Raw genomic sequence first — 22,319 nt, forward strand, 5'->3', positions numbered from 1 at the left:
GCAGGTCAGGATGGTCAGGGCCGAGAGGAGACGAGCCATGGGCAGGAGAGCAGAGCCCCAGCCGAGGGGTGCGGTGCGCCCCGTTTTCTGCACAAAGCTCTCCGTGCCCACAGCTGCCACGTGCAGCCAGGTGCCCAAACCCCACAGGGCGCCCAGCGCTGCCCCGCACCCTGGCACCCACGTGGCACCGCAGCTGCAGCGGGGCCTCAGCAGCCTCCTCTCTTCACAGGCGCCTCTCTGCAGCTTCGTGAGCCCGGCCTGACACCAGCAGCCGCCCCACGCGCCCAGACAGCTGTCCCGCATGCCCCAGAACCCCTGAGAGCCGGACCCGATGCCAGCAGCCACCGCCTGTGCCTGGAAATCCAGCCCACCTGCCACGGAGCACCAAGGAACCGGCCCCCGCCTGCCCAGACAGTGTGTGTCCTGAAAAAGGCTATTGTTAATAAAAGACAGGTTTGGACCCTGTAAATCAGGCTTTCGACTCTAGAAATGAGGCTTTGGACCTTCATAATCAGAACTGGGGACTTAAAAATGATGCTCTGCGCCCTTTAAATGTGTCCTTGAACCTTAAAAGTCAGGCTCGGAAATATTGCAAATGAGGGTGCGGACCCTGAAAATGAGGGTTTGGACCTTAAAAAGGAGCGTTTCAACCCTAGAATCAAAGCTTTGTACTCCAAAAATGAAGCTTTGGGCCCTAAAAATGAGGCTGTGAGCCTTAAAAGAGGGGTTTGGACTCTAAAAATGAGGGTTTGGACACTCAGCATGTGGCTTGGGCCCTCAAAACGACTGGCTGGATCCTCAAAATGCCACCTTGGAGCCTGAAAGTGAGGCTCTCGAAAGTCAAAATGAAGCTTTGAAGCCTATAAAGGAGACTACGCAAACTACAATGGAGCCTTTGGACCACTAACACGAAGCTTTAAAGTAAAAAATGACGCTCTGGGAGCAAAACTAAGAGTTTAAAAAGTAAAAATGAGGCCTTGGACCCTCTAAATGTAGCTTTGGATCCTGAAAAGAGGCTTGCTGCCCTAAAAGTGATGGTGTAAACCCTAAAAAGAAAACTGTGGGCCCCCCGAAAAGGATATGGATAATAAAAGACAGGTTTGGAACAAAAAAAATGAGGATTTTGGCCCTCAAAGGGACTCTTTGGGCAGTAAAAAGAATGGGCCAGATGCTACAAATGACACTCGGGACCCTGCAAACGAGGGGAACATGCTATGTTCCTCTCTGGCCCCAAGAGCTGAAGCTTTGATCCTGAATATAGGGCTTTGGGCACCCCAGTGAAGGCTTTGAGCTGCCAAAGAGGGCTTTGGAGCCTATAAATGAGAGTTTGGACCCTCCAAAGGAGGATTTGGGCCTTCAAAATGGGGCTTGGGAAATGAAATGGAGGTTTTGAACCCTGAAATCAGGTTTGGTGCCCTAAAATGATGCTTTGGTACCAAAACCTATGGCTTTGCACCCTAAAAATGGGGTTTTGGAGGCTCAAAATGAGGCTTTGGACATGAAACAACTGAGGCTTTGTAGCCTAAATGAGGAGTTTGGACCCTCAAATGAGGCTTTGGGCCCACCAAATGAGTATTTGGGCTGTCAAAATGAGGCTTTGGTCCGTCCAAATTGCAGACTGGATCCTAAAAATGAGGCTATGATTCCTGAAAGCGAGGCTTTGGTCCCAGAAAAGGAGGCTTTAGAAGCTAAAACTGAGGGTTTGGGCCCAAAAATGAGCCTTTGGACCCTATAAATAAGGCTTTGGACTCTAAGAATGAGGCTTTGGACCTTCAAAATCAGAACTGGGGACTTAAAAATGACACTGTGGGCCCTTGAAATGAGTCCTTGAATCTTAAAAGTGGGGCTTGGAAATTGTAAGTGAAGGTTTGGACCCTGAAAATGAGGGTTCGGACCATCAAAAGGAGGCTTTCAACCCTGGAATCAAAGCTTTGTACTCTAAAACTGAAGCTTTGAGCCCTAAAACAGGGGGCTGGCCCTAAAAACGAGGGTTTGGAAACTCAAGATGCAACTTGGGCCCTCAAAACAGCTGGTGGCATCCCAAAACTGAGCCTTTGGAGCCTGAAATTGAGGCTTTGGAAAGTCAAAATTCGGCCTTGGAGTCTAAAAAGGAGATTTGCAACTGAAAGGGAGCCTTTGGACCATAAAAATGAGGCTTTGGAGCCTAAAAAGAGACTTTGGACCCTAAAATGAGCCTTTGATCCCTAAAAGTGAGGCTTTGGGCCATAGAAATGAGGCTTTGGATTCTAAGATGAGGGTTTGGACCTTAAAAATGTGGCTTTGGGCCTTAAAATGAGCATTTGGACCATAAATGAGTATTTGGATCCTGAAAAGGAGGCTTTGGGCCCTGAAAAGGAGACTTTGGGCTCTGTAATCAGTTTTGGACCTTAAAACTGTCCCTGCTCATGAAGTTCAGGGCTGTTTATGGAGTTATTCATCTGAATGATTCGAGTCATGTGCCATAGGGAGAACTCTGTCTCTCTCTTCTCCTTCTGCTGTGTTTACGAGATCTCCACTGACGTGGAGATATTGGCCGTTGCCTCATGTCCAGCCCCACGTTGCCTTGCAGCATTCAGGGAATCTGCTCACTTTCATGTTCAAATCCAGGCCCACGGAGCTCCATGAGGTGCCAGGGCTACACGAGGTGCCAGGAAACAACGTTCTTTATCCTTTGTGCAGTCCAACAGAAACAACGTTCCCATGAGAACTTGTTGCTGCGCTGTTAGGGGCAGGCAAAGCCAGGCAGGTGGCCTAATGGCCAGTGGAGAGTGGGAGCTGCCTGCAGGCTCCTCGGTGGCAATGAGCTGCTGAGGTTGTCCTGCGGCGCAGGGACCTGTGCAGCACAGCCCAGGCGTGAAGACCACACTGTCCATGCAGCCCAGCCCAGCCCAGCAGGAACTGCTCAGGTTCCCCGTGAGAAGGCTGTCCTCCAGCCTGGTGCCCCAGCTGAGGTGCTGCGGCCCATGTGTGCACTGCCAGGAAGAGCTGTAGGCCCATGGCTTGTCACACAACTGCCACCCTTTTTGATTAAATGAGTAGAATAGCATAGCATATAAACCAGAGCAGAGCAGAACAGTTTAGTTCGAGGGGACCTACAATGATCATCTAGTCTGATTGCCTGATGAATTCAGGGCTGACCAAGTCATAGCAAGTTATTAAGGGCATTGTCCAAATGCCTCTTAAGCACTGACAGGCTTGGGGCATCGACCACCTCTCTAGGAAGCCTGTTGCAGGGTTTGACCACCCTCTCGGTAAAGACATGTTTCCTGATATCCAGTTTACACCTCCTCTGGTGCAGCTTTAAGCCATTCCCATTCATCCTATCACTGGATGCCAGGGAGAAGAGATCAGCACCTCCCTCTCCACATCCCCTCCTCAGGCAGCTGGAGAGAGCCATGAGGTCGCCCCTCAGCCTCCTTCTCTCCAAACTAGACAAGCCCAAAGCCCTTAGCTGCTCCTCAGAGGACATGCCTTCCCGCCCTGTCACCAGCTTTGGTGCCCTCCTCTGGATGCATTCCAGGACCTGAACATCCTTCTCCAATGGTGGGGCCCAGCACCACACACAGTATTCCAGATGAGGCTGCACTAACGCTGAATACAGCGGGATAATCCCCTCTCCGGACCGGCTGGTTTTGCTGTGTTTGATGCACCCCAGAACACGGTTTGCCCTCCTGGCTGCCAGGGCACACTGCTGACTGCTGTTGAGCCTGCTGTCCACCAGCACCCCCAGATCCCTTTCTGCAGGGCTGCTCTCCAGCCACTCCTCTCCCAATTTATACTCGTGCCCGCTGTTACTCCATCCTGGGTGCAGAATCTGGCATTTTGACTTGTCGAATTTCATCCCATTAATCATAGCCCAATGCTCCAATCTCTCTAGATCCCTCTGCAAGGCCTCTTGTCCCTCGAGAGAGTCGACAGTACCTCCCAGTTTGGTATCATCAGCAAACTTGCTAATGGTGCATTCAACTCCTACATGCAGATCATCGATAAGCATATTGAACAGAACTGGCCCTAGGACTGAGCCCTGAGGAAGACCGCTGGGGACCGGTCGCCAGCCAGATGCAGCCCCATTCACTGCGACCCTTTGAGCTCTGCCCTTCAGCCAGTTCTTCACCCAGCGCCCCGTGAACCCGCTCATCCCCCAGTGGACAACTTGTCCAGAAGAATGCTGTGAGGGACAGTACCAAAAGCCTTACTAAAATGCAGGAAAACTACACCCACCACCTTCCCTTCATCCACTGGGATGGTGACCTTATCCCAGAAGAATATCAAATTAGTTAAACAGGACTTTTATTTAACATGGGTTCACAAAGGGGAAGGGAAAGTCCAGAGGTCCCTTCCAACCTCAGCATTTCTTTGATTCTGTGAGTAGAAAGGAGAAAGGAGAAAAGTTCTGTGGGTTTGTGGCAGGCATGGGAGGCAGCTGAGGTCCCTTCCAGCCCCAGCACTACAAATCCAGCATGAGATGCCTCCACTGACTCAGCTGATTGCCTTCCCTCAGCATGGCTAAAGGAGATGCCTCCCTGGCAGTGTCCGGGTGTCCTGTCTCATGATGGGCCAAGGAAGGGGGATTCTCAGACCTAACTGTGTCTCGGAGAGCAGCAAGGCCACTGCTGCAAAGAAACGTCTCTGCAGAGGTGAGAGAGGCAACAGTGGTGATTCCTTCAGTCTCTTCCCAAGCAGGTTCCTGGAGAGCCCCAGGGACCCCTGGAGGGAGCGCCGAGTGGGGTGGGGGCAGAGACAGTGACGTCTTGGGCAGGTCCCCTCCTCCGGGGCTGAGACAGGCTCCTGGGGTGGAGGGAGCTCCTGGTAAGCAGGCAGCAGTGCAGAGAGACAGCTCTGCCAAGGAGCAACTCCTCTGCCAAGCGCAGCAGGGCTCTGGGCAAGGGAGTAGGGCAGAGCGCGATTAAAGCCAGGCTGGAGTGGGAGGAGAGAGGGGAGCTGCAAGGGAAGAAACCTTTGCAGCCCTTGCCACGGTAAGTCTCTTGGTGCAGGGCAATGCAGCTGCCGTTGCGGGAAGGGTCTCCGAAAGCGTTCATAGGCTCCAGCCTGCAGGGTCTGTGAGGAGGCCTCCCAGCCCAGGGGCTCATGTTAGACCAGGGGGAAGGGGTGAGGGCAGGGTGTGCAGCCAGAGCTGCCCAGGGCATTTCAGAGGGGACTTTTGCAGAGGAAGAGCAAGGCAGGGGATACCTTACAGCTAAAGAGCTTTCCTGAGGCTCTGCTTTCAGTTTCCTGCTGTTTCAGGACAAAGGGGAAAAGGCGCTGCTGCGTTTGGAGGGGGAGCCTGAGAGTCCTGAGCTGCCACCCTGACAGATCAGGAGGTCTGGCAGGAGGCAAGGCAACTGCTTGCATCCACTCCTCTACCTCCAGAGAGCACCAGCACCACCTTTGCTGTCCTCAGCAGGGTTTCTCTGACCTGCTCCTTCCTGCCTGCAAGCGGGGAGTACCTCTAGAGAGTGCCTGGAGCTGGGAAGTTTCTTGAGGTCAGAGCTGAGCAGACAGGAGTGGGTGATGGGGTCTGTGATCCCTGACAGGGAAAAACTGGAGGGCAGAGCAACAGTTCCCGGCAGGGATAGCTCCAGGCAGCAGAGACATGGGCCGAGAGCTCTAGGAACCTCCAACCCCAAATGGCATGGGAGGGAGAAGTTGGGAAGCTCCCTGTCATCCCTCCAATGCAGACACCTGCCTCTGCACAAGACCCCTGCTCTCGTCTCCCACCCAGCACAGCCTCTGCCCTCAAGGCTGTGTGGTCCCGGGCAGGAGTTGCCTCCTGTGCAGCCAGAGCTCTGGCACAGCAGAGGGGCATCTCTCCTGACACGTGGCCGCTTCCCTCTGCAGGGCAAAGGGGCTGCGAGCGACTGCCCGGGGCTTTTGCTAACTGGCAGGTGCTGTGCTCTGCTGGGTAAGGAGAAGGCTTTCCTGAGTGCCCGGCCGCCTCTCCTCTCCTTGCTTCCCTTAGGAGGAGAGTCACAGAGTTCTGCTTTGGTCCTCCACCTGCTTGTGCTGCTCTTCTTCCTGCTCGTGGGGTCCCTGGCAGGAACGGTGGTGGTGTGGGGCAAGGGGTGGGGGTGTGGAGTGCCTGCTCTGGCCCTGACCTGGAGGGTGCTGCCCTGGAGGTGTTTCCATGGGACCAAGGTGCCCAAGCCCTCTCTTCATTTGCCAGGCTCGAGACACTGCACTCAGTGCTTGGGCAATGAGACACTGCTTCCCTCAGCAGACAGCACCTTAAGACACCGGATTCTGCTGGACAGGGAGTCCTGCGGGGCTGTCAGCATCCCTCCAGAAGGGCACAGCTCTCCTGTAGGACCTTGGAGATGTCTGAGAGCACCCGATCTGCCCATGCCAATCAGCATCCTTGCCCTGTCCTCTTCCTCATACTCTGCAGAGCTGTGCTGGAAAGGAGAGGTGTTTTGAACTCTGCACCTGGCACAGGGCCCCTCTGCTCCCAGGACAGGCCAGTGTCTTTTGCAGAGCAACCTCTGGGTGCAGTCGTCCTGCAGCTGAGAGCGGTGCAAGCCCAGAGCAGCTGGGCACCAGGCTGATGGACAGAGCAGCCCTCCTGCATGGGAGCACTGCCGGAGGTTTGCACTGAGAGCAATGGGGCAACAGGAGAATGTGACCCCTCCTAAGAACATTTCCCAAGTGGGATTGGGGGTGTCTGAACACTAAAACACAGTGTAACGGGACACATTTGCTGCACCTCATCTCCCACCTTCCTCTGGGGAAGAAAGCGTCCTTCTGGGCTTTTTGCCCTCCGCTCTAGTGCAGCACAGGGAACCCCTCCCCAGGAAGCCTCCCTCCAAACACCCTGGGCTGTTGCTGCCTCCATGGGTCATTGCTGGAAAGCAGGGCTGACCCTTCAGGAGCCCCTGGGGAGAGGGCACGGCTCTGCACAGCACACTCAGCCAGCACAAACCACAGCTGAAGCCTTTGAGCTGTGTTAGAGTCCCCCAGGAAAGAAAAGCACCCTTAGGTATTTCACAATGAATGAATGAAATTTGGCTCAGAGAAGCTTCTCTGAATTTTTCTCTTTTCTCTCCTTTGGCAGTTTCCATGCCCAGAAGCAGCAGATGTCCAATGGCAGCTCCACAAACGGGTTCCTCCTCCTGGCATTCGCAGACACGCGGGAGCTGCAGCTCTTGCACTTCTGGCTCTTCCTGGCCATCTACCTGGCTGCCCTCCTGGGCAACGGCCTCATCATCACCGCCATAGCCTGTGACCACCACCTCCACACCCCCATGTACTTCTTCCTCCTCAACCTCTCCCTCCTTGACCTGGGCTCCATCTCCACCACTCTCCCCAAAGCCATGGCCAATTCCCTGTGGGACACCAGGGCCATCTCCTACTCGGGATGTGCTGCACAGGTCTTTTTCTTTCTCTTCTTAATCACAGCAGAGTATTGTCTTCTCACTGTCATGGCCTACGACCGCTACGTGGCCATCTGCAAACCCCTGCACTACGGGACCCTCCTGGGCAGCAGAGCTTGTGTCCACATGGCAGCAGCTGCCTGGGGCAGTGCTTTTCTCAATGCTCTCTTGCACACGGCCAATACATTTTCACTACCCCTCTGCCAAGGCAATGCCCTGGACCAGTTCTTCTGTGAAATCCCCCAGATCCTCAAGCTCTCCTGCTCAGATGCCTACCTCAAGGAAGTGGGCCTTATTGTAGTTAGTGCCTGTTTATTTTTGGGGTGTTTTGTTTTCCTTGTGTTTTCGTATGTGCAGATCTTCAGGGCTGTGCTGAGGATCCCCTCTGAGCAGGGACGCCACAAAGCCTTTTCCACATGCTTCCCTCACCTGGCCACGGTCTCCCTGTTTGTTAGCACTGTAATGTTTGCCTACTTGAAGCCCCCCTCAGTGTCCTCCGTATTTCTAGATCTCGTGGTTTCTGTTTTTTACTCGGTGGTGCCTGCAGCAGTGAATCCCCTCATCTACAGCATGAGGAACCAGGAGCTCAAGGATGCCGTATGGAAACGGAGCCAATGGCCACTGTTTCATTGACAATAACCTGCCTTCCCTTCTCTGCACATTTCCCATTTCTCACGTTTTTCTTAGGCTGCATTTCTGCTTTTTTCTCTTGTGGTAATCCTGCTTATAGATAATTTTCTAGGCTTATACTACTTGTCTTAGGCTTGATCCCCTCGTATATGACTCTTGCACAACGCTGTGCCAGATGTGGCATGGCCAATAGCAGCTCTTCAATAAAACGCAATCTCCCAGGTCCAGTGCCTGAAGGATGGGCTCTTCCTCCAAAGCTGCTGCAAAGAAAATGTCCAAGGAATTGGTGTTTTAAAGAGTCTGTTCTCCTTTTGTTCTCAGTATTTTGGGAGTTAAGTTCAGGGTGGCACTGAGTTCCACTGGACCAAATGCTCTGGTTTTAAAGGCTCTCTCCTTAATATCCAGTGGCAGGGCAGATGGTCTCCATGAGCTCCCATTCTCTCCTCAGGTTTCTTCATGTATGACAGGAGTGATGGCATATACCAGACTCTCTGGAAATGAATTTGGAGGGGTGAAGAGAGGAGAGGATGGGGACTCACCACATGCCCTGGGGTTGGAATGAATGGAGGCTCAGAAGGTGAAACACCCTCAAAGATGAAAGCCCCCAAAAGTACAGCACTAAATTCAGATATGCACAAACAAGGACTGTGCAATGGGAGTCAGTGGGAACCCAGGAGGCAGAGGGAAGGGAGAGTGGAGAGATGCAGGAGCCGCCTGAGAAGCCCCAGGACTCTCATGCTGTCCTGGGCAGTGGGGCTGCTGGGAGCACAGGGGGGAAAATTCAGTCAGGATTGGGCATCACCTACAATATAAATTCAGGAGAGCCAGAGAGTGCCTGGCCTCTGTTTCCTCATGCCCTTGGGGCCAGCACCAGCCCTGGGGCTGATGCAGAGCCTGAACCCTCCTCTCTGCCCCCCAGGAGCTGCTGTGCCCTTCAGAGGGGCACAAACAAAGACTGTGCAATGGGAGTCAGTGGGGACCCAGCAGGCAGAGGGAAGCGAGACTGGAGAGATTCGGGAGCTGCCTGAGGAGGCCCAGGGCCACGACTGTCATGTTGTCCTGGGGAGTGGGGCTGGTGGGAGCAGAGGAGGGGGCAAATTCAGTCAGGATTGGGCATCACCCACAATATGGATTCAGGAGAGCCAGAGAGTGCCTGGCCTCTGTTTCCTCATGCCCTTGGGGCCAGCACCAGCCCTGGGGCTGATGCAGAGCCTGAACCCCCCTCTCTGCCCCCCAGGAGCTGCTGTGCCCTTCAGAGGGGCTGGGGCTGTGGGGTGAGTGCCCAGAGCTCTGCAGCACCCTGCGGTGGGCACTGCCCTGGGGCCAGCCCAGGCTGGGCTGCTCTGCTGGGCTGGGCTGGGGAGAGGGCAGGGGAGGTGCAGAGAGATGGCGAGGCCATCTCATCTCTCAGCATTTCCTCCTATGACAGATGCTGCAGTCCCTTAAAACAGCTTTGTCACCCTTTGCTGGACTTGCTTTTGTAGGTCAAGAACTTTATTGTGGTGAGGAGCCCAGCACTGGACACGGCACTCCAGATGGGGCCTCCCCAGTGCTGAGTGGAAGGGAAGGGTCACCTCCCTCCATCTGCCAGCAAGGCTTTTCCTAATGCAGCCCAGGAGGCTGTTGGCCTTTGCTGCAAGTGTGTATTGCTGGCTTATATTCAGCTGCTTCTCCTCTGGGATGCCAAGGTCCTTCTCTGCAGAGCTGCTATCATCTGGCCAGTCAGCCCCCAACATGATGTCCACAGTGTGGCTGGATCACAGGCTGTCCTCCCCCAGCGACTTTCTCAGCAGCACCTTGTCCTTCTTGCAGCTCAGCTCCACCTCTGGCACAGGCCCCACGGTGCTGCAGAGTCACCTGGCACAGCAAAGCCCTCTCCTGCCAGGGCTGCACAGCCCAGGCCTCTTGCTCTCTGCCCTTGGGGACTGCAGCTTTTGCTCTCCGTGGGGGAACCTCATCCATCATTATGGCACCACCTGCCACCCACTCCAGCATGCCTCTGCTGGGAAGCCAAGCCTTGCCACACACGGGCTCCCACCTCTGGGGACCAGGTTTCCATGTGACAAGTCTGCCCTTGGCCCTGGTGCCACATCTGAGGTGCTGCAGCCCAAATGGGCACCAAAGCCCACAGCCTGGGGCACAGAGAGCAGGAGCCCCGTGTGCCATCACGGAGCTGTGACATCAGTGGAATAAGAGCTGAGGTGGGGAAGGACAGCTCCCATGGCTTTTGTGGTTGCTGGCGATACAGCGTCTTGAGGAGAGACTGAGAGGGGAGATGAGAAGTGGGGGATGCCTTGTGTGATGTGAGGGCAGCTCAGATATATGGAGGGTCTCTATGGGACATGTTACAGGTTAGATGGTGCCTTGTGTGTGGGTCAGCTTCTGAATGGGCCACCCAGTCTTCTGCTCACCTGGGTCTGGTACTCCCAAAAGCGGAAGGGCTCGTCAAGGGTGTGAAGACCTGAAGGCTGCAGTGGCCATGAAATTGTGGTCTCCAGATCCCCAGGGACATGGGGAAGGAGAGGAGCAGAGAGCAGACCCTGCGCATCAGGGAATGAGAATTTGGCCTCCTGTGGGCACTGGCAGGTAGGATCCCATGGGGGCGTTGTCAGGGCCCTGAGAGCATCCATAGACCTTCACAGCCCTGACCAGCATTACCTGCGGCTTCCACCCCCACCTCTATCCATGGGCCCTGGACACCATTTATGCCCACTTTCACCCAGCTGGATCTATGCTGGAGGTGTATGGGTCTCCAGACACAGCGATAGACACAGCCTTGCCTGTCCATGGACCTTGTTGAGTCAGACTTGCAGACTCACTTCCCAGCTTGATTCTTTATGGGGTGTACAAGGGAATGACACCATGGCCCTCCAAGTGCCAGACCCCAGCTGATTCACAGAGGCCTACACTCTTTTTGCTGCCTTTCCTCCCATCCCTTGGTCAGGCTTTGGGAGGAGAGGAAGGCAAAGCAGGTGAGGTTTCTGGGTGCCAGTGACTGAAATGGGGGAGCAGATCCCTCACACGTGAAATGATCTAAAGGCTATGCTAGTTGAAAACTGTTATCTTCAGCTGCTTTCTTGGAGGCCTGAAATCTTCTACAGGAACCTGGAAGCTCTGAGATCCCTCCATCTCCCTCTCTTTTAGCAATGAAGTTGATGATAGTAGCCAAGTCTCCTGTTTTCAGCTGGATTAGAGTTAATTTTCTTCATAGTAGCTGGCAGAGTGCTGTGTTTTGGATTTACGATGAGAATAATGCTGAGAACACACTGACGTTTTAGCTGTGGCTAAGTAGTCCTTACGTTAGTCAAGGACTTTTCAGCTTCCCATGCTCTGCCAGGTGCACAAGAAGCTGGCAGGGGGCACAGCCAGGACAGCTGAGCCAACCTGGCCAAAAGCCTGTTCCATACCATATGACGTCATGCTCAGTATATAAACTGGAGGGAGTCTGCTGGGGGGCAAAGATCGTTGCTGAGGGATGGGCTGGGCATCAGTCAGCGGGTGGTGAGCAATTGCATTGTGCATCACTTGTTTTGTATATTCTTTTATTTCTGTATTATTATTATCATCATCATCTTCATTATTATATTTTTATCTTCCTCTGCTCTCCTATTAAACTGTCTTTGTCTCAACCCACGGTTTTGGTATTTTTTTTTCCAATTCTCTCCCCTATCCCACTGCGGGGAGGGGAGCGAGCAAACGGCTGCGTGGTGTTTAGCTGCCTGCTCAGTTAAACCACAACAGCCCTTCTTCTCAACTGCTTTAGATATGTACTTCTGGATTGGGCATCATGCCCTATATTGCAAATACTGATTTAATTGACATTGCCCAAAGTGGCTACCATGGATGCAGACTGCTCCACTGCAGGTATTGCTATTCAGGCAGATCAGTGCTTTTGCTGTTGTTACTGTTGTTGTTGTTGCAGATACTGGTATTGTTGGGGAAATCACACAAACACTTGAAGGGTAATGGAAGGATTGCCATCTTAGTGGCCCTCCAGTGAAGTGGCTCCTCTTTGCCCATGTCTCACTGTCATTGCACAGGCTCTAAACCTGGGCAAGGATTCTGGATGCGGTGTAAAAAGTGCCGAGCAGAGGGGGAGAATCACTTCTTCTGGCTGTGGCCCTGCTCACACAGCCCAGGATCCTCTGCTGGCTCATGTTTTGCCTAAGGAAACTCAAGGACCACCAGAGCCTTCTCCACAGAGCTGCTGCCCAGCCACGCAGCCCCTGGCCTCTGTCGCTGCAGCCTGTAACTCCCCTGCTCAGCCCTTGGGCCTTTTTAGAAGATGTATGCAAGATTTGCCTTTGGCTTTCTCCAGTCATGATGACCTTCCAAAATGTAGCAGAGCAGCCCTGCTGTGACATCGGCCTGGTGTCTCAGCAGCCTTGGATTCATCCCATCTGGTCCAAGGGACTATGAAGGGCTGACCTTGCCTAAGTAACCCCTGACTTGATCTCCATCCACTGCTGCATTTCACCTGGGGTTCTGCCTCTTAGGCACACGGAACTGGGAGACCTTGCTGGTGAAGACAAAGGCCAAGAGTGCCTCACACCTATCTACGCCTACCTAACTCAATTCAGCAGTGGCCAGACGTTATCTTAATTTCTTCTTTAACTGTTCCTGAAGTGGTAACATTGTGCCCTTGAACTCCCTTGCAAGTGTCAACTCTACGGGAGCTCTGGCTTTCCTAAAACCAACCATATTTCTGAATTCCTCCTTTGTTTCAATCCTTGCATCCACCTCTCGTATGCTGCCTTTTTCCTATGCAGCTTCCCCCATGAGTCTGCTGGTTCCCCACGTTTCTCTCTTGAGATCTCTGCTTGTTCTTCTGACTCTTGGTCTGCACACTCTCAGACTTGAAAGACACTGTCCTTGCAGACCAGCTGTACTGAGCTCTGCTGCTCTTCTGAGCCGCTCCTAGGGGATCCCGCACTGAAAGTCACAAGACCAGGCCAAAGTCTGCTGCTCTGAGGGCTAGCATCTGCACTCTTCTGTTCTCCTTCCCCCTGGGAGGTGACACCCCACTCTTGCATGGTCACGACAGCCAAGGCTGACACTGGTTTTCACATCCATGGCCAGCTCTGCCTTCTTTGAGAGTAACAGATGCAGGTGAGTATCAGCATTTTTGGCCAATCTGGCAGTTGCGCTATGAAGACCTGTGTCCCAAGCTGTGTCCCAAACCCCTCCAGAAACCTCCAGGACTGTTTGCATGCTGTTGTGGTCTCCTTCCAGTGAATGCCAGGGTAATGAAAGTCCGCAGGGGAACTTCCATAGGTTCTTTGTCTCCCACCACATTGTCAGCCTTATCAGCCTCTCCTCTGACCCACACCCACAAGGGCTCACCCAGTTTGTTCATCCCATAGAGGAGCTTCACACATCTAAGCAGCTCCTTCACACTGGGGACACCTCCCTCCTCATCCTTCTGGCCTGTCTCTCCTGATGATCCTCTACCCACCCATCACAGCACCCCAATCATGTCAGCTGTCCCAACACACCTCAGCTGTTATTCCCTCCAAGTGGGATGAAGGGATTGCATGCAGAGCTCCAGCTCCTCCTGCCTGTGCCCCAGGCTGAGGGCATGGGTGCATGGCTGGGCTGCAGCACCGCAGCTGTGGCACCTTTGGGCTGAGAGCAGACTTGCAAGAGGGAAACCTGCTACCCAAGACCTCAAGCGTGGAAAGGCTTTGCTTCAGAGCAGAGACATGCTGGAGTGGAGAGCAGATGGCAGTGTGAAGAAGAAATGAGGGGCCCACAAAGGCGGCAAACCCTTCTCTCTCCAAGGCCAAAGAGAAACAGAGCTGTTCAGTCCAAGCAGGAGAGGAGTTTGCTGTCTGTGGCGTCTCTGCAGCCTCTGTGGTGGAGGTGAATCACAGGAAGGAAGAGATGATGTTGAGAGTGCCCTTGGCTGTGGACATGCTGTGATAGAGGCAGAATGAAAATCACCAGCCTGATGCATGTCTGTGACATCAAGGGCATGGTTAAACGATGGGGGAGAGAAGGGACAGCAGAGCTTGAGAGGGAATGCACACGAGTGGGGCCCCTGGTGTGATGTGCTTTGTATTCATGCACTGCCCAGCATCTGCTGGAGAGAGAAGGGACAGACCTCACGTCAGTGCAGTGGTGGGATTCAGACATTGGCCCAAAGGCACCGAATCTGTCTGAGATGCCCTGGGTGGTGCCTGTCGCACAATGAGTCTGAATGGGGAGGGGGTTCCTGTACAGGCCCTGTGCTGTCCATGTCAGCTGCATGCAGTTGGGCTGGAGCATCCTGGCATCTCACATAGCTCTACAGGCCTGTATTTGGCTATTAAATTAAGATTCAGCTGGCCTGAATTAGGTCAGAAAATTAGAGTGCAAGGGATGCACTTGACAAAACTGCCCCTATACTTGAAGGACATGTAGAAAATACAGCTGATGGAGAAGAGAAAGAGAGAGACTTAGCTCTCCCTATGGCACACGGCTGCATTTGGTCAGCTGAAGACCTCTATAGGCTGCCCAGGACGTAAGGAATATCTACAGGTTCAGTTGTCCTACATGTGGGCATCTGCTGTCATTTCATGTGGCCAATGGAATTTCCCGTCAGCATCCAAGGTGATGCCCCCAGATGCTCCATTAGAGCTCACAGTGACCAGCATGCATCTTGGTCACCTCTGGCACCTCATATGTCACCAGGTGTTTGTGTCTGAACAGCTCACTCCTGGTCTCCATCTCCAGTAATTAGCATGGGAGCTGAGACAAGAAACTCACATGCAGGTGCCTGTTTTGTGCACACCTGAACTATGCAAGAGGAATCCCAGCTCCTGGGGGTTGTGGTCTGCATGGGAGGGAGCTGAGACCCCTTCTAGCCCCAGGACCACAGACCCAGGATGAGACGCCTCAGTTGACTCTGCTGAATCCCTTAGAATCATAGAATCATAGAATCGTCAAGGTTGGAAAAGACCCTTAAGATCATCGCGTCCAACCATTAACCTAGCACTGCCAAGTCCATCTATACCATGTCCTTGAGCACCACATCTATCCGTTCTTTAAATACGTCCAGGGATGGAGACTCAACCACTTCCCTGGGCAGCCTGTTCCAATGCTTGACCAGCCTCTCGGTGAAGAAAGTTTTCCTAATGTCTAACCTAAGCTTCCCCTGGTGCAGCTTGAGGACATTTCCTCTCGTCCTATCACTTGTTACTAGGGAGAAGAGGCCGACCCCCACCTCGCTACAACCTCCTTTCAGGTAGCTGTAGACAGCAATAAGGTCTCCCCTCGGCCTCCTCTTCTCCAAAGTAAACAACCCCAGCTCCCTCAGCCGCTCCTCATAAGACTTGTGCTCCAGACCCTTCACCATCTTCGTTGCCCTTCTTTGGACACGCTCCAGCACCTCGATGTCCTTCTTGTAGTGAGGGGCCCAAAACCGTACACAGTACTCGAGGTGCGGCCTCACCAATGCCGAGTACAGGGGTACTGTCACCTCCCTGGTCCTGCTGGCCACACTATTCCTGATACAGGCCAGGATGCCATTGGCCCTCTTGGCCACCTGAGCACACTGCTGGCTCATGTTCAGGTGGCTGTCAACCAAGACCCCCAGGTCCTTTTCTGCCAGAGGGCTCTTCAGCCACTCCTCCCCCAGCCTGTAGCATTGCCTGGGGTTGTTGTGACCGAAGTGCAGGACTTGGCACTTAGCCTTGTTGAACCTCATGCAGTTGGCCCCGGCCCAATGATCCAGCCTGCCCACGTCCCTCTGCAGGGCCTTCCTACCCTCCAGCAGATCGACACTTCCACCCAGCTTGGTGTCATCTGCAAACTTACTGAGGGTGCACTCGATCCCCTCGTCCAGATCATCAATGAAGATATTGAACAGGACTGGTCCCAACGCTGAGCCCTGGGGAACACCACTCGTGACCGGCCGCCAACTGGATTTGACTCCATTCACCACCCCTCTCTGGGCTCGGCCGTCCAGCCAGTTTTTAACCCAGCGCAGAGTGCACCCATCCAAGCCGTGAGCAGCCAGCTTCTCCAGGAGAATGCTGTGGGAGACTGTGTCAAAGGTCTTACTTAAGTCCAAGTAGACAACATCCACAGCCTTCCCCTCATCCACTAAGCAGGTCGCCTTCTCATAGAAGGAGACCAGGTTAGTGAAACAGGATCTGCCTTTCATAAACCCATGCTGGCTGGGCCTGATCCCTCGGTTGTCCCGCACTTGCTGCATAATGGCACTCAAGATGACCTGCTCCATGACCTTCCCCGGCACCGAGGTCAGGCTGACAGGCCTGTAGTTCCCGGGATCCTCCTTCCGACCCTTCTTGTAGAGGGGCGTCACGTTTGCTAGCTTCCAGTCATCTGGGACCTCCCCGGTTGACCAGGACTGCTGATAAATGATGGAGAGTGGCTTGGCCAGCTCCTCTGCCAGCTCCCTCAGTATCCTTGGGTGGATCCCATCTGGCCCCATGGACTTGTGCACATCCAGGTGGAGGAGCAGGTCAGTGACTGCCACCTCTTCAACAACTGGGACTTCACTTTGTGTCCTATCTCCGTCTCCCAGCTCAGGGGCCTGAAAAACCCGAGGATGACTAGCTTGACTCTTAAAGACTGAGGCAAAGAAGGCATTAAGTACGTCTGCCTTCTCCTCATCCTTTGTGGCAAGGTTACCTTCTGTATCCAACAAAGGAGGGAGATTCTCCCTGGCCCTCCTTTTGTCGCTAACATATTTATAAGAACTGTTTTTTTTGTCTTTAACGGCGGTGGCCAGTTTAAGTTCCAGCTGGGCCTTCGCCTTTCTGATCTTCTCCCTGCATATCCTCACAACACCCTTGTAGTCCCCCTGAGTCGCCTGCCCCTTCTTCCAAAGGCGGTAGGCTCTCCTTTTTTTTCTAAGTTCTAGCCAAAGCTCTCTGTCCAGCCAGGCCGGTCTTCTCCCCCACCTGCTCGACTTGCGGCACATGGGGGCGGCCTGCTCCTGCATCTTTAAGATTTCCTCTTTGAGTAATGTCCAGCCTTCCTGGACTCCTTTGCCCTTCAGGACTGCTTCCCAAGGGACTCTGTTAACCAGACTCCCGAACAGCCCAAAGTCCGCCCTTCTAAAGTTCAGGGTAGCGGTCTTGCTGACCCCCTTCCTTACCTCTCCTAGAACTGAAAACACTATCATTTCATGGTCGCTGAGCCCAAGACAGCCTCCGACCACCACATCACCCACCAGGCCCTCTCTGTTCATAAACAGCAGGTCCAGCGGGGCACCTCCTCTGGTTGGCTCACTTACCAGCTGCGTCAGGAAGTTATCTATCTCCCACACACTCCAGGAACCTCCTAGACTGCTTCTTCTCTGCTGTGCTGTATTTCCAGCAGGTATCTGGTAAGTTGAAGTCTCCCATGAGAACAATGGCTAGCGATTGCGAGACTTCAGCCAACCGCTTGTAGAATACTTCATCTGTTTCCTCGTCCTGGTTGGGTGGTCTGTAACAGACTCCCACCACGATATCTGCCTTGTTAGCCTTCCCCCTGATCTTTACCCATAAGCACTCAACCTTATCATTATTGTCGGTAAGCTCTAGACAGTCAAAACACTCCCTAACATACAGGGCTACCCCTCCCCCTCTCTTTCCTAGCCTGTCCCTTCTAAAGAGCTTGTAACCATCCATTGCAGCACTCCAGTTGTGTGAGTCATCCCACCACGTTTCCGTGATGGCGACCACATCATAGTTTTCCTGCTGCACAGTGGCTTCCAGCTCCTCCTGTTTATTGCCCATGATGCGTGCATTGGTGTACATGAACTTCAGTTGGGCTATAGATCTCCTCACCAACACAGGCATGCTACCCCTAGGATCATCCCAAGCAAGACTGGCTTTATCCCCTTCCCCCTTCGCATCTAGTTTAAAGCTCTCTCAACTAGGCCAGCTAACTCCTGAGCCAGGATCCTTTTCCCCCTTTGCGACAGGTGAACCCCGTCTGTCTCCAGCAGACCTGGTGCCATGTAAACTGCCCCATGGTCGAAAAACCCAAAATTCCGTCGCTGGCACCAGCCCCCAAGCCACGTGTTGATGAGGTGGGTCTTCCTGTTCCTTTCCATATGCCTCCCGGCTACTGATGGGAGGGAGGAAAACACCACCTGTGCTCCTGATCCTTCAAGCAATCGCCCTAGCTCTCTAAAGTCCCTTTTGATTGTCTTGATGCCACTATCAGCTACCTCATCACTGCCGACTTGAACAACCACTAGTGGATAATAATCGGAAGCTATCACCAGCCTGGGGAGCTTCCTGGTAACGTTTCTTATCCTTGCCCCAGGGAGGCAGCAGACTTCCCTATGGGATGGGTCCGGTCGGCAGATCGGGCCCTCTGTTCCCCTCAGAAGGGAGTCACCTACGACAATTACCCTTCTTTTTTTCTTGCCGATGGCCGTTGTAATGCGCGGGGCTGACTGCTTCCCCCCAGTCAACCCTTTGGATGGATCCCTGTCTGTATCTTCATCCTCCTGGCCCTCAGGTTCCAGAGCCTCATACCTGTTGTGTAAGGGCACCTGGAGGGGTGAGGTGGGCCGGGAGAGGATTTGCCTGCTGCGCCGAGCTGGGATCCGCATCCATCCTTCTCCTTCTCTTGGGTCCCCTCCCTCTGCCTGACTGTACAAGGCAGGGGCAGGGGAGCCTCTCCCTCACTTGATGCTTCCGACTGGCATGGTCGTCTCAGGGATGGTAGGGACTGGCTCCACCAGTCTATCTCCCTCTCGCACTCCCTGAAACTTCTCAGTCTTGCAACTTCTTCTTTCAGCTCTGCCACCATGCTGAGCTGGTCCTCCGCCTGCTCGCACCTCACGCAGGTGTTTTCTCGGCAGTGCCCTGTCACCAGAGCAAGGCTCTGGCACTCCCTGCAGCCAGAGACCTGGGTGGCTGCATGTTTGAGTGGGAGCTCCGTCTGCGTCGCCACATCCCTTCTGGCGATGGCTCTTGTCCGAGCGGAAGCCTTAGCTAGGTCTCTTCCGGGAGGGCGTAGACCACAAGGAGAGCTCGCCAGCTGCCTGCTCGCTCTGCCTGCACGAACTGCCGTGCAAACTGCCGCGCCACGCCCTTTCTGACGCGCCACGCCCTGTTCGCCCGTCCTGTTCGTCATGCTCCCGGTCGCTCGCACTCCCTAGGGCCTGTTTAAATCTCCCGCGGTTACCCCAGCAATGCCCAAGCCCTGCCTGCCTCGCTCGCGAGAGCAGCCAGTTCCCTTTGGGGCGAGGGCCCCACCAGGCTCTTTATCGGGTTCCCCAGCAGAGGAAACCCCCTTTTCCACCCCAATCTAGCGCCCAGTCGCAGGACTTACCGTTGCTGCTGCCGCATGCCTCGCCGACTGAATGAAAAGGCTCTAAAGAGGAGCCAGGCATCTAAGCCACGGTTAGAGAATCAGCGACAAGGCATTTGACCAGCTCCCTGGAGACCGGTATTGGGAACACCTCACCTTTTGGTCCTCTGCTGGTTTTGGTTGGGATAGAGTTGATTTCAATCATAGTAGCTCGTATGGTTGTATGTTTTGGATCTGTGACGAAAACAGCCGTGATAACACAACGATGTATTAGCGATTGCTGAACTGTGCTGACACAGGGTCAAGGCCTTTTCTGTTTCCCAGGCTGCCCTGCCAGTGAGTAGGCTGGGAGTGGGCAAGAAGTTGGGAGGGGACACAGCCAAGACAGCTGGGGGAATCTCCACTTAATTGCTGAAAGGAAGGTTCTCTGCTGCAGATTTCAGGCTTCAGAGATAGGATCTGAAGAGAAGAGCTTTGAACTAGCAAAGCTTTTCCATCATTTTGCATGTGTTGCCTCACTTCCCCGCTTTCACTCATTGGCACCCAGAAGCATCACCATCTTCAATTTGCTCTCCTCTGAAATACGGCCAAGTGATGGGAAGAAAGGAAGAAGAAGGAGAGAGGAGGTCACTACCACTTTTTCAGTCCGTATACAGCTGATTTTCACAGGTATAATTCAGGTTAATTTTGCTACAAACCTTGAGAGTTTGAAAGCGTTCAAGGGACTCCCCTCCAGCCGCCCACCTTTGGCCCTGGCCTGGTGAGCACCTCCAGGGCCTGGTTCTACAAGCGCTGCAGTGCCATGGCTGTGCTGGGCCTTTGTGTATCGGCCGGAGCCTGGCACTTGGAGGGACAGGGTGTTGTGCCATTGGGCATCCATAACGGCTCAAGCTGGGAAGTGAGTCTGCGAGTCAGACCCAACGAGGTCCATGGCCAGGCATGGCTGTGCCCATGGCTGTGGCTGGCGAGCAGTATGCCCACAGCGTAGCTCTGGTCAGACTGACACTGGATTTCACATCCCTGATCCACTTTTCCCTGTTTGCAAGTACCAGATCCAGGAGAGCATCACCTCTGTTGGCACATCTGGCAGCTGGGCTAAGAAGCTGGCCCCAGGAACCAGAAGAAACCTCTGGGACTGTTTGCACCCTGTGGTTTCCCCTTCTCGTGAGCATCAGTGTGATTAGAGTCCCCAGGGGTGATGTGGGGTCAAAGGACTTCCTCCCATTGCTTAAATAAGACTGTGTCCTCTTCCTCACCTGATCCCAGGTATTTAGCTCCTACCACAATGTCTCCCTAACTGGTCTCTCCTGTGACCCCCCACCCATAAGAGCTCACCCAACCTGCTGCCCATCCCATAGAGGACCTCCATACATCCAGGCAGCTCCCTCCCCCTAAGGGCATCCCCCTCCTGATGTTCCCCACCTCTCTCCTCTGAACATCTTGTATCCATGCATCACAGAACCTTAAGGTTTCTGACCTGTCCCACCACACCTCAGCAGGTATTTACATCAATGTCACAGCTCTGTGACAGCACACAGGGCTCCATCCCCTCCTGTCTGTGCCCCAGGCTGAGGCCATTGGTGCCCATTTGGGCTGCAGCCCCTCAGCTTGGTGCCACCAGGGCCAACCTCAGACTTGTCACAGTTCTTGCACCCAAGATCCTGTGCAAGCCAAGGCTTTGCTTCAGAGCAGAGACATGCTGGCGTGGATGGCAGATGGCAATGTGAGGCTGAAATGAGGGGCCCACAAGGTGAGCAAACCCTGTGCTCCCCAAGGCAAGAGACAAAGAGGTTTGGACTGGGCGGCCCTGGCAGGAGAGGGCTTTGCTGTCTGTGGTGTCTCTGCAGTCCCTGAGAGCCTGTGATGGAGGCCAAGCTGATCTCCAGGAAGGCCAAGGTGTTGCTGAGAAAGTCCTTGACTTTGGACATTGTGTGATTCAGGTACACTGTGAAAATCATTCACCTGTGTCTTGATTGTATCATCAAGGAGGTGAATAAAGGATGGGGGTAAGAAGAATCAGCAGCATTTAACAATGTTGGCATATGAGTGTTGTGATGTGCCTCGTATTCATGCACTGCCTGCCTCTCCTGGATAGACATGGGACAGACCTTGTCTCCCTGCAGCGGTGCCATTCAGTCGCGTGCTCATGCACCCCAAATCTATCTGAGATGCCCTGGGGTGTCTGTTACGTACCAGCCTGGGATGGGGACAGCTGTCCTGTGGGTCCTGCACTGCCCAGCCAGCTGGACGCTCCGGTTGTGCTGGGCAGCTTTGGCATCTGAGGTAGGACTACAGGCCTGCATTTGGCCATTAAGCTGAGCGGCTGCCCTGGACTAGCTTAGGCAATGTAGGGAAGTCCATGGGAAACCTTTGGTTACACTTAGTGGAGATGTAGGAATTTCACCTGATGGAGAAGAGTCAGACAGACTGAGCTCCCCTGTGGCACGTGACTCCATTTGGTCAGATGAACACCTCTGTCGGCTGCCCTAAGCATACTGAGGAGGGACAGCTTGGGTTGTCCTAACTGTCATCGTTTTCTACCAGTTCAGTTGGCCAAAGGGATTCCCCACCAGCCGCCAAGGCAACGCCCCCAGATGCTGCCCTGTCTCTCACAATTGCTCCATTAGAGCTTGGAGTTTCCTGCACATGTCCTGAACCACCTCTGGCAGCTCCAGTGTCACCAGGCGTTTGCATCGGAAAAGCTCACTCCTGGCCTCTATCCCCATCATTAACACAGCAGCTTAGAGAAGGAGCTCCCAGCTCTTTTGTGCAGCCGAGCTGAGGCAAGAGGCATCCCACCTCCTGTGGGTCTGTGGGGTGCGCTGGAGAAGCTGAATGCCCCTCCGGCCTCAGGAATACTGATGAGAGCTGAGATGCCGACATTGACTTGGCTCAATCCCTGCCCTGCCCAGGTGGCAATGATCCCCTGCCTGTCCCTGCCCACATGCCCTGCCTGACCATGGGAGAGGAACGGGGGTTTCCAGAGGGGAACGTTGACACCTCCCGTAGCTCCGCACACCCTGGCAGAGCAATTCCCACTGCAGGAATGAGTCTGTGCAG

General features: G+C 54.0%; 1 protein-coding gene across 1 annotated transcript; it reads left to right on the forward strand.

Moving 5' to 3' along the window:
- Positions 1-7,070: 7,070 nt before the first annotated feature.
- On the forward strand, positions 7,071-8,000 carry LOC309603173 (olfactory receptor 14J1-like; the record flags this gene model as incomplete). Its single annotated transcript, XM_082338086.1, has 1 exon — positions 7,071-8,000. The coding sequence occupies one exon, from the start codon at positions 7,071-7,073 to the stop codon at positions 7,998-8,000; it is 930 nt and encodes a 309-aa protein (XP_082194212.1).
- Positions 8,001-22,319: the final 14,319 nt, after the last annotated feature.

This window comes from Platalea leucorodia (assembly GCF_965183815.1).
Source record: "Platalea leucorodia genome assembly, contig: HAP1_HAP1_SCAFFOLD_24, whole genome shotgun sequence".
Classification (NCBI taxonomy): domain Eukaryota; kingdom Metazoa; phylum Chordata; class Aves; order Pelecaniformes; family Threskiornithidae; genus Platalea; species Platalea leucorodia.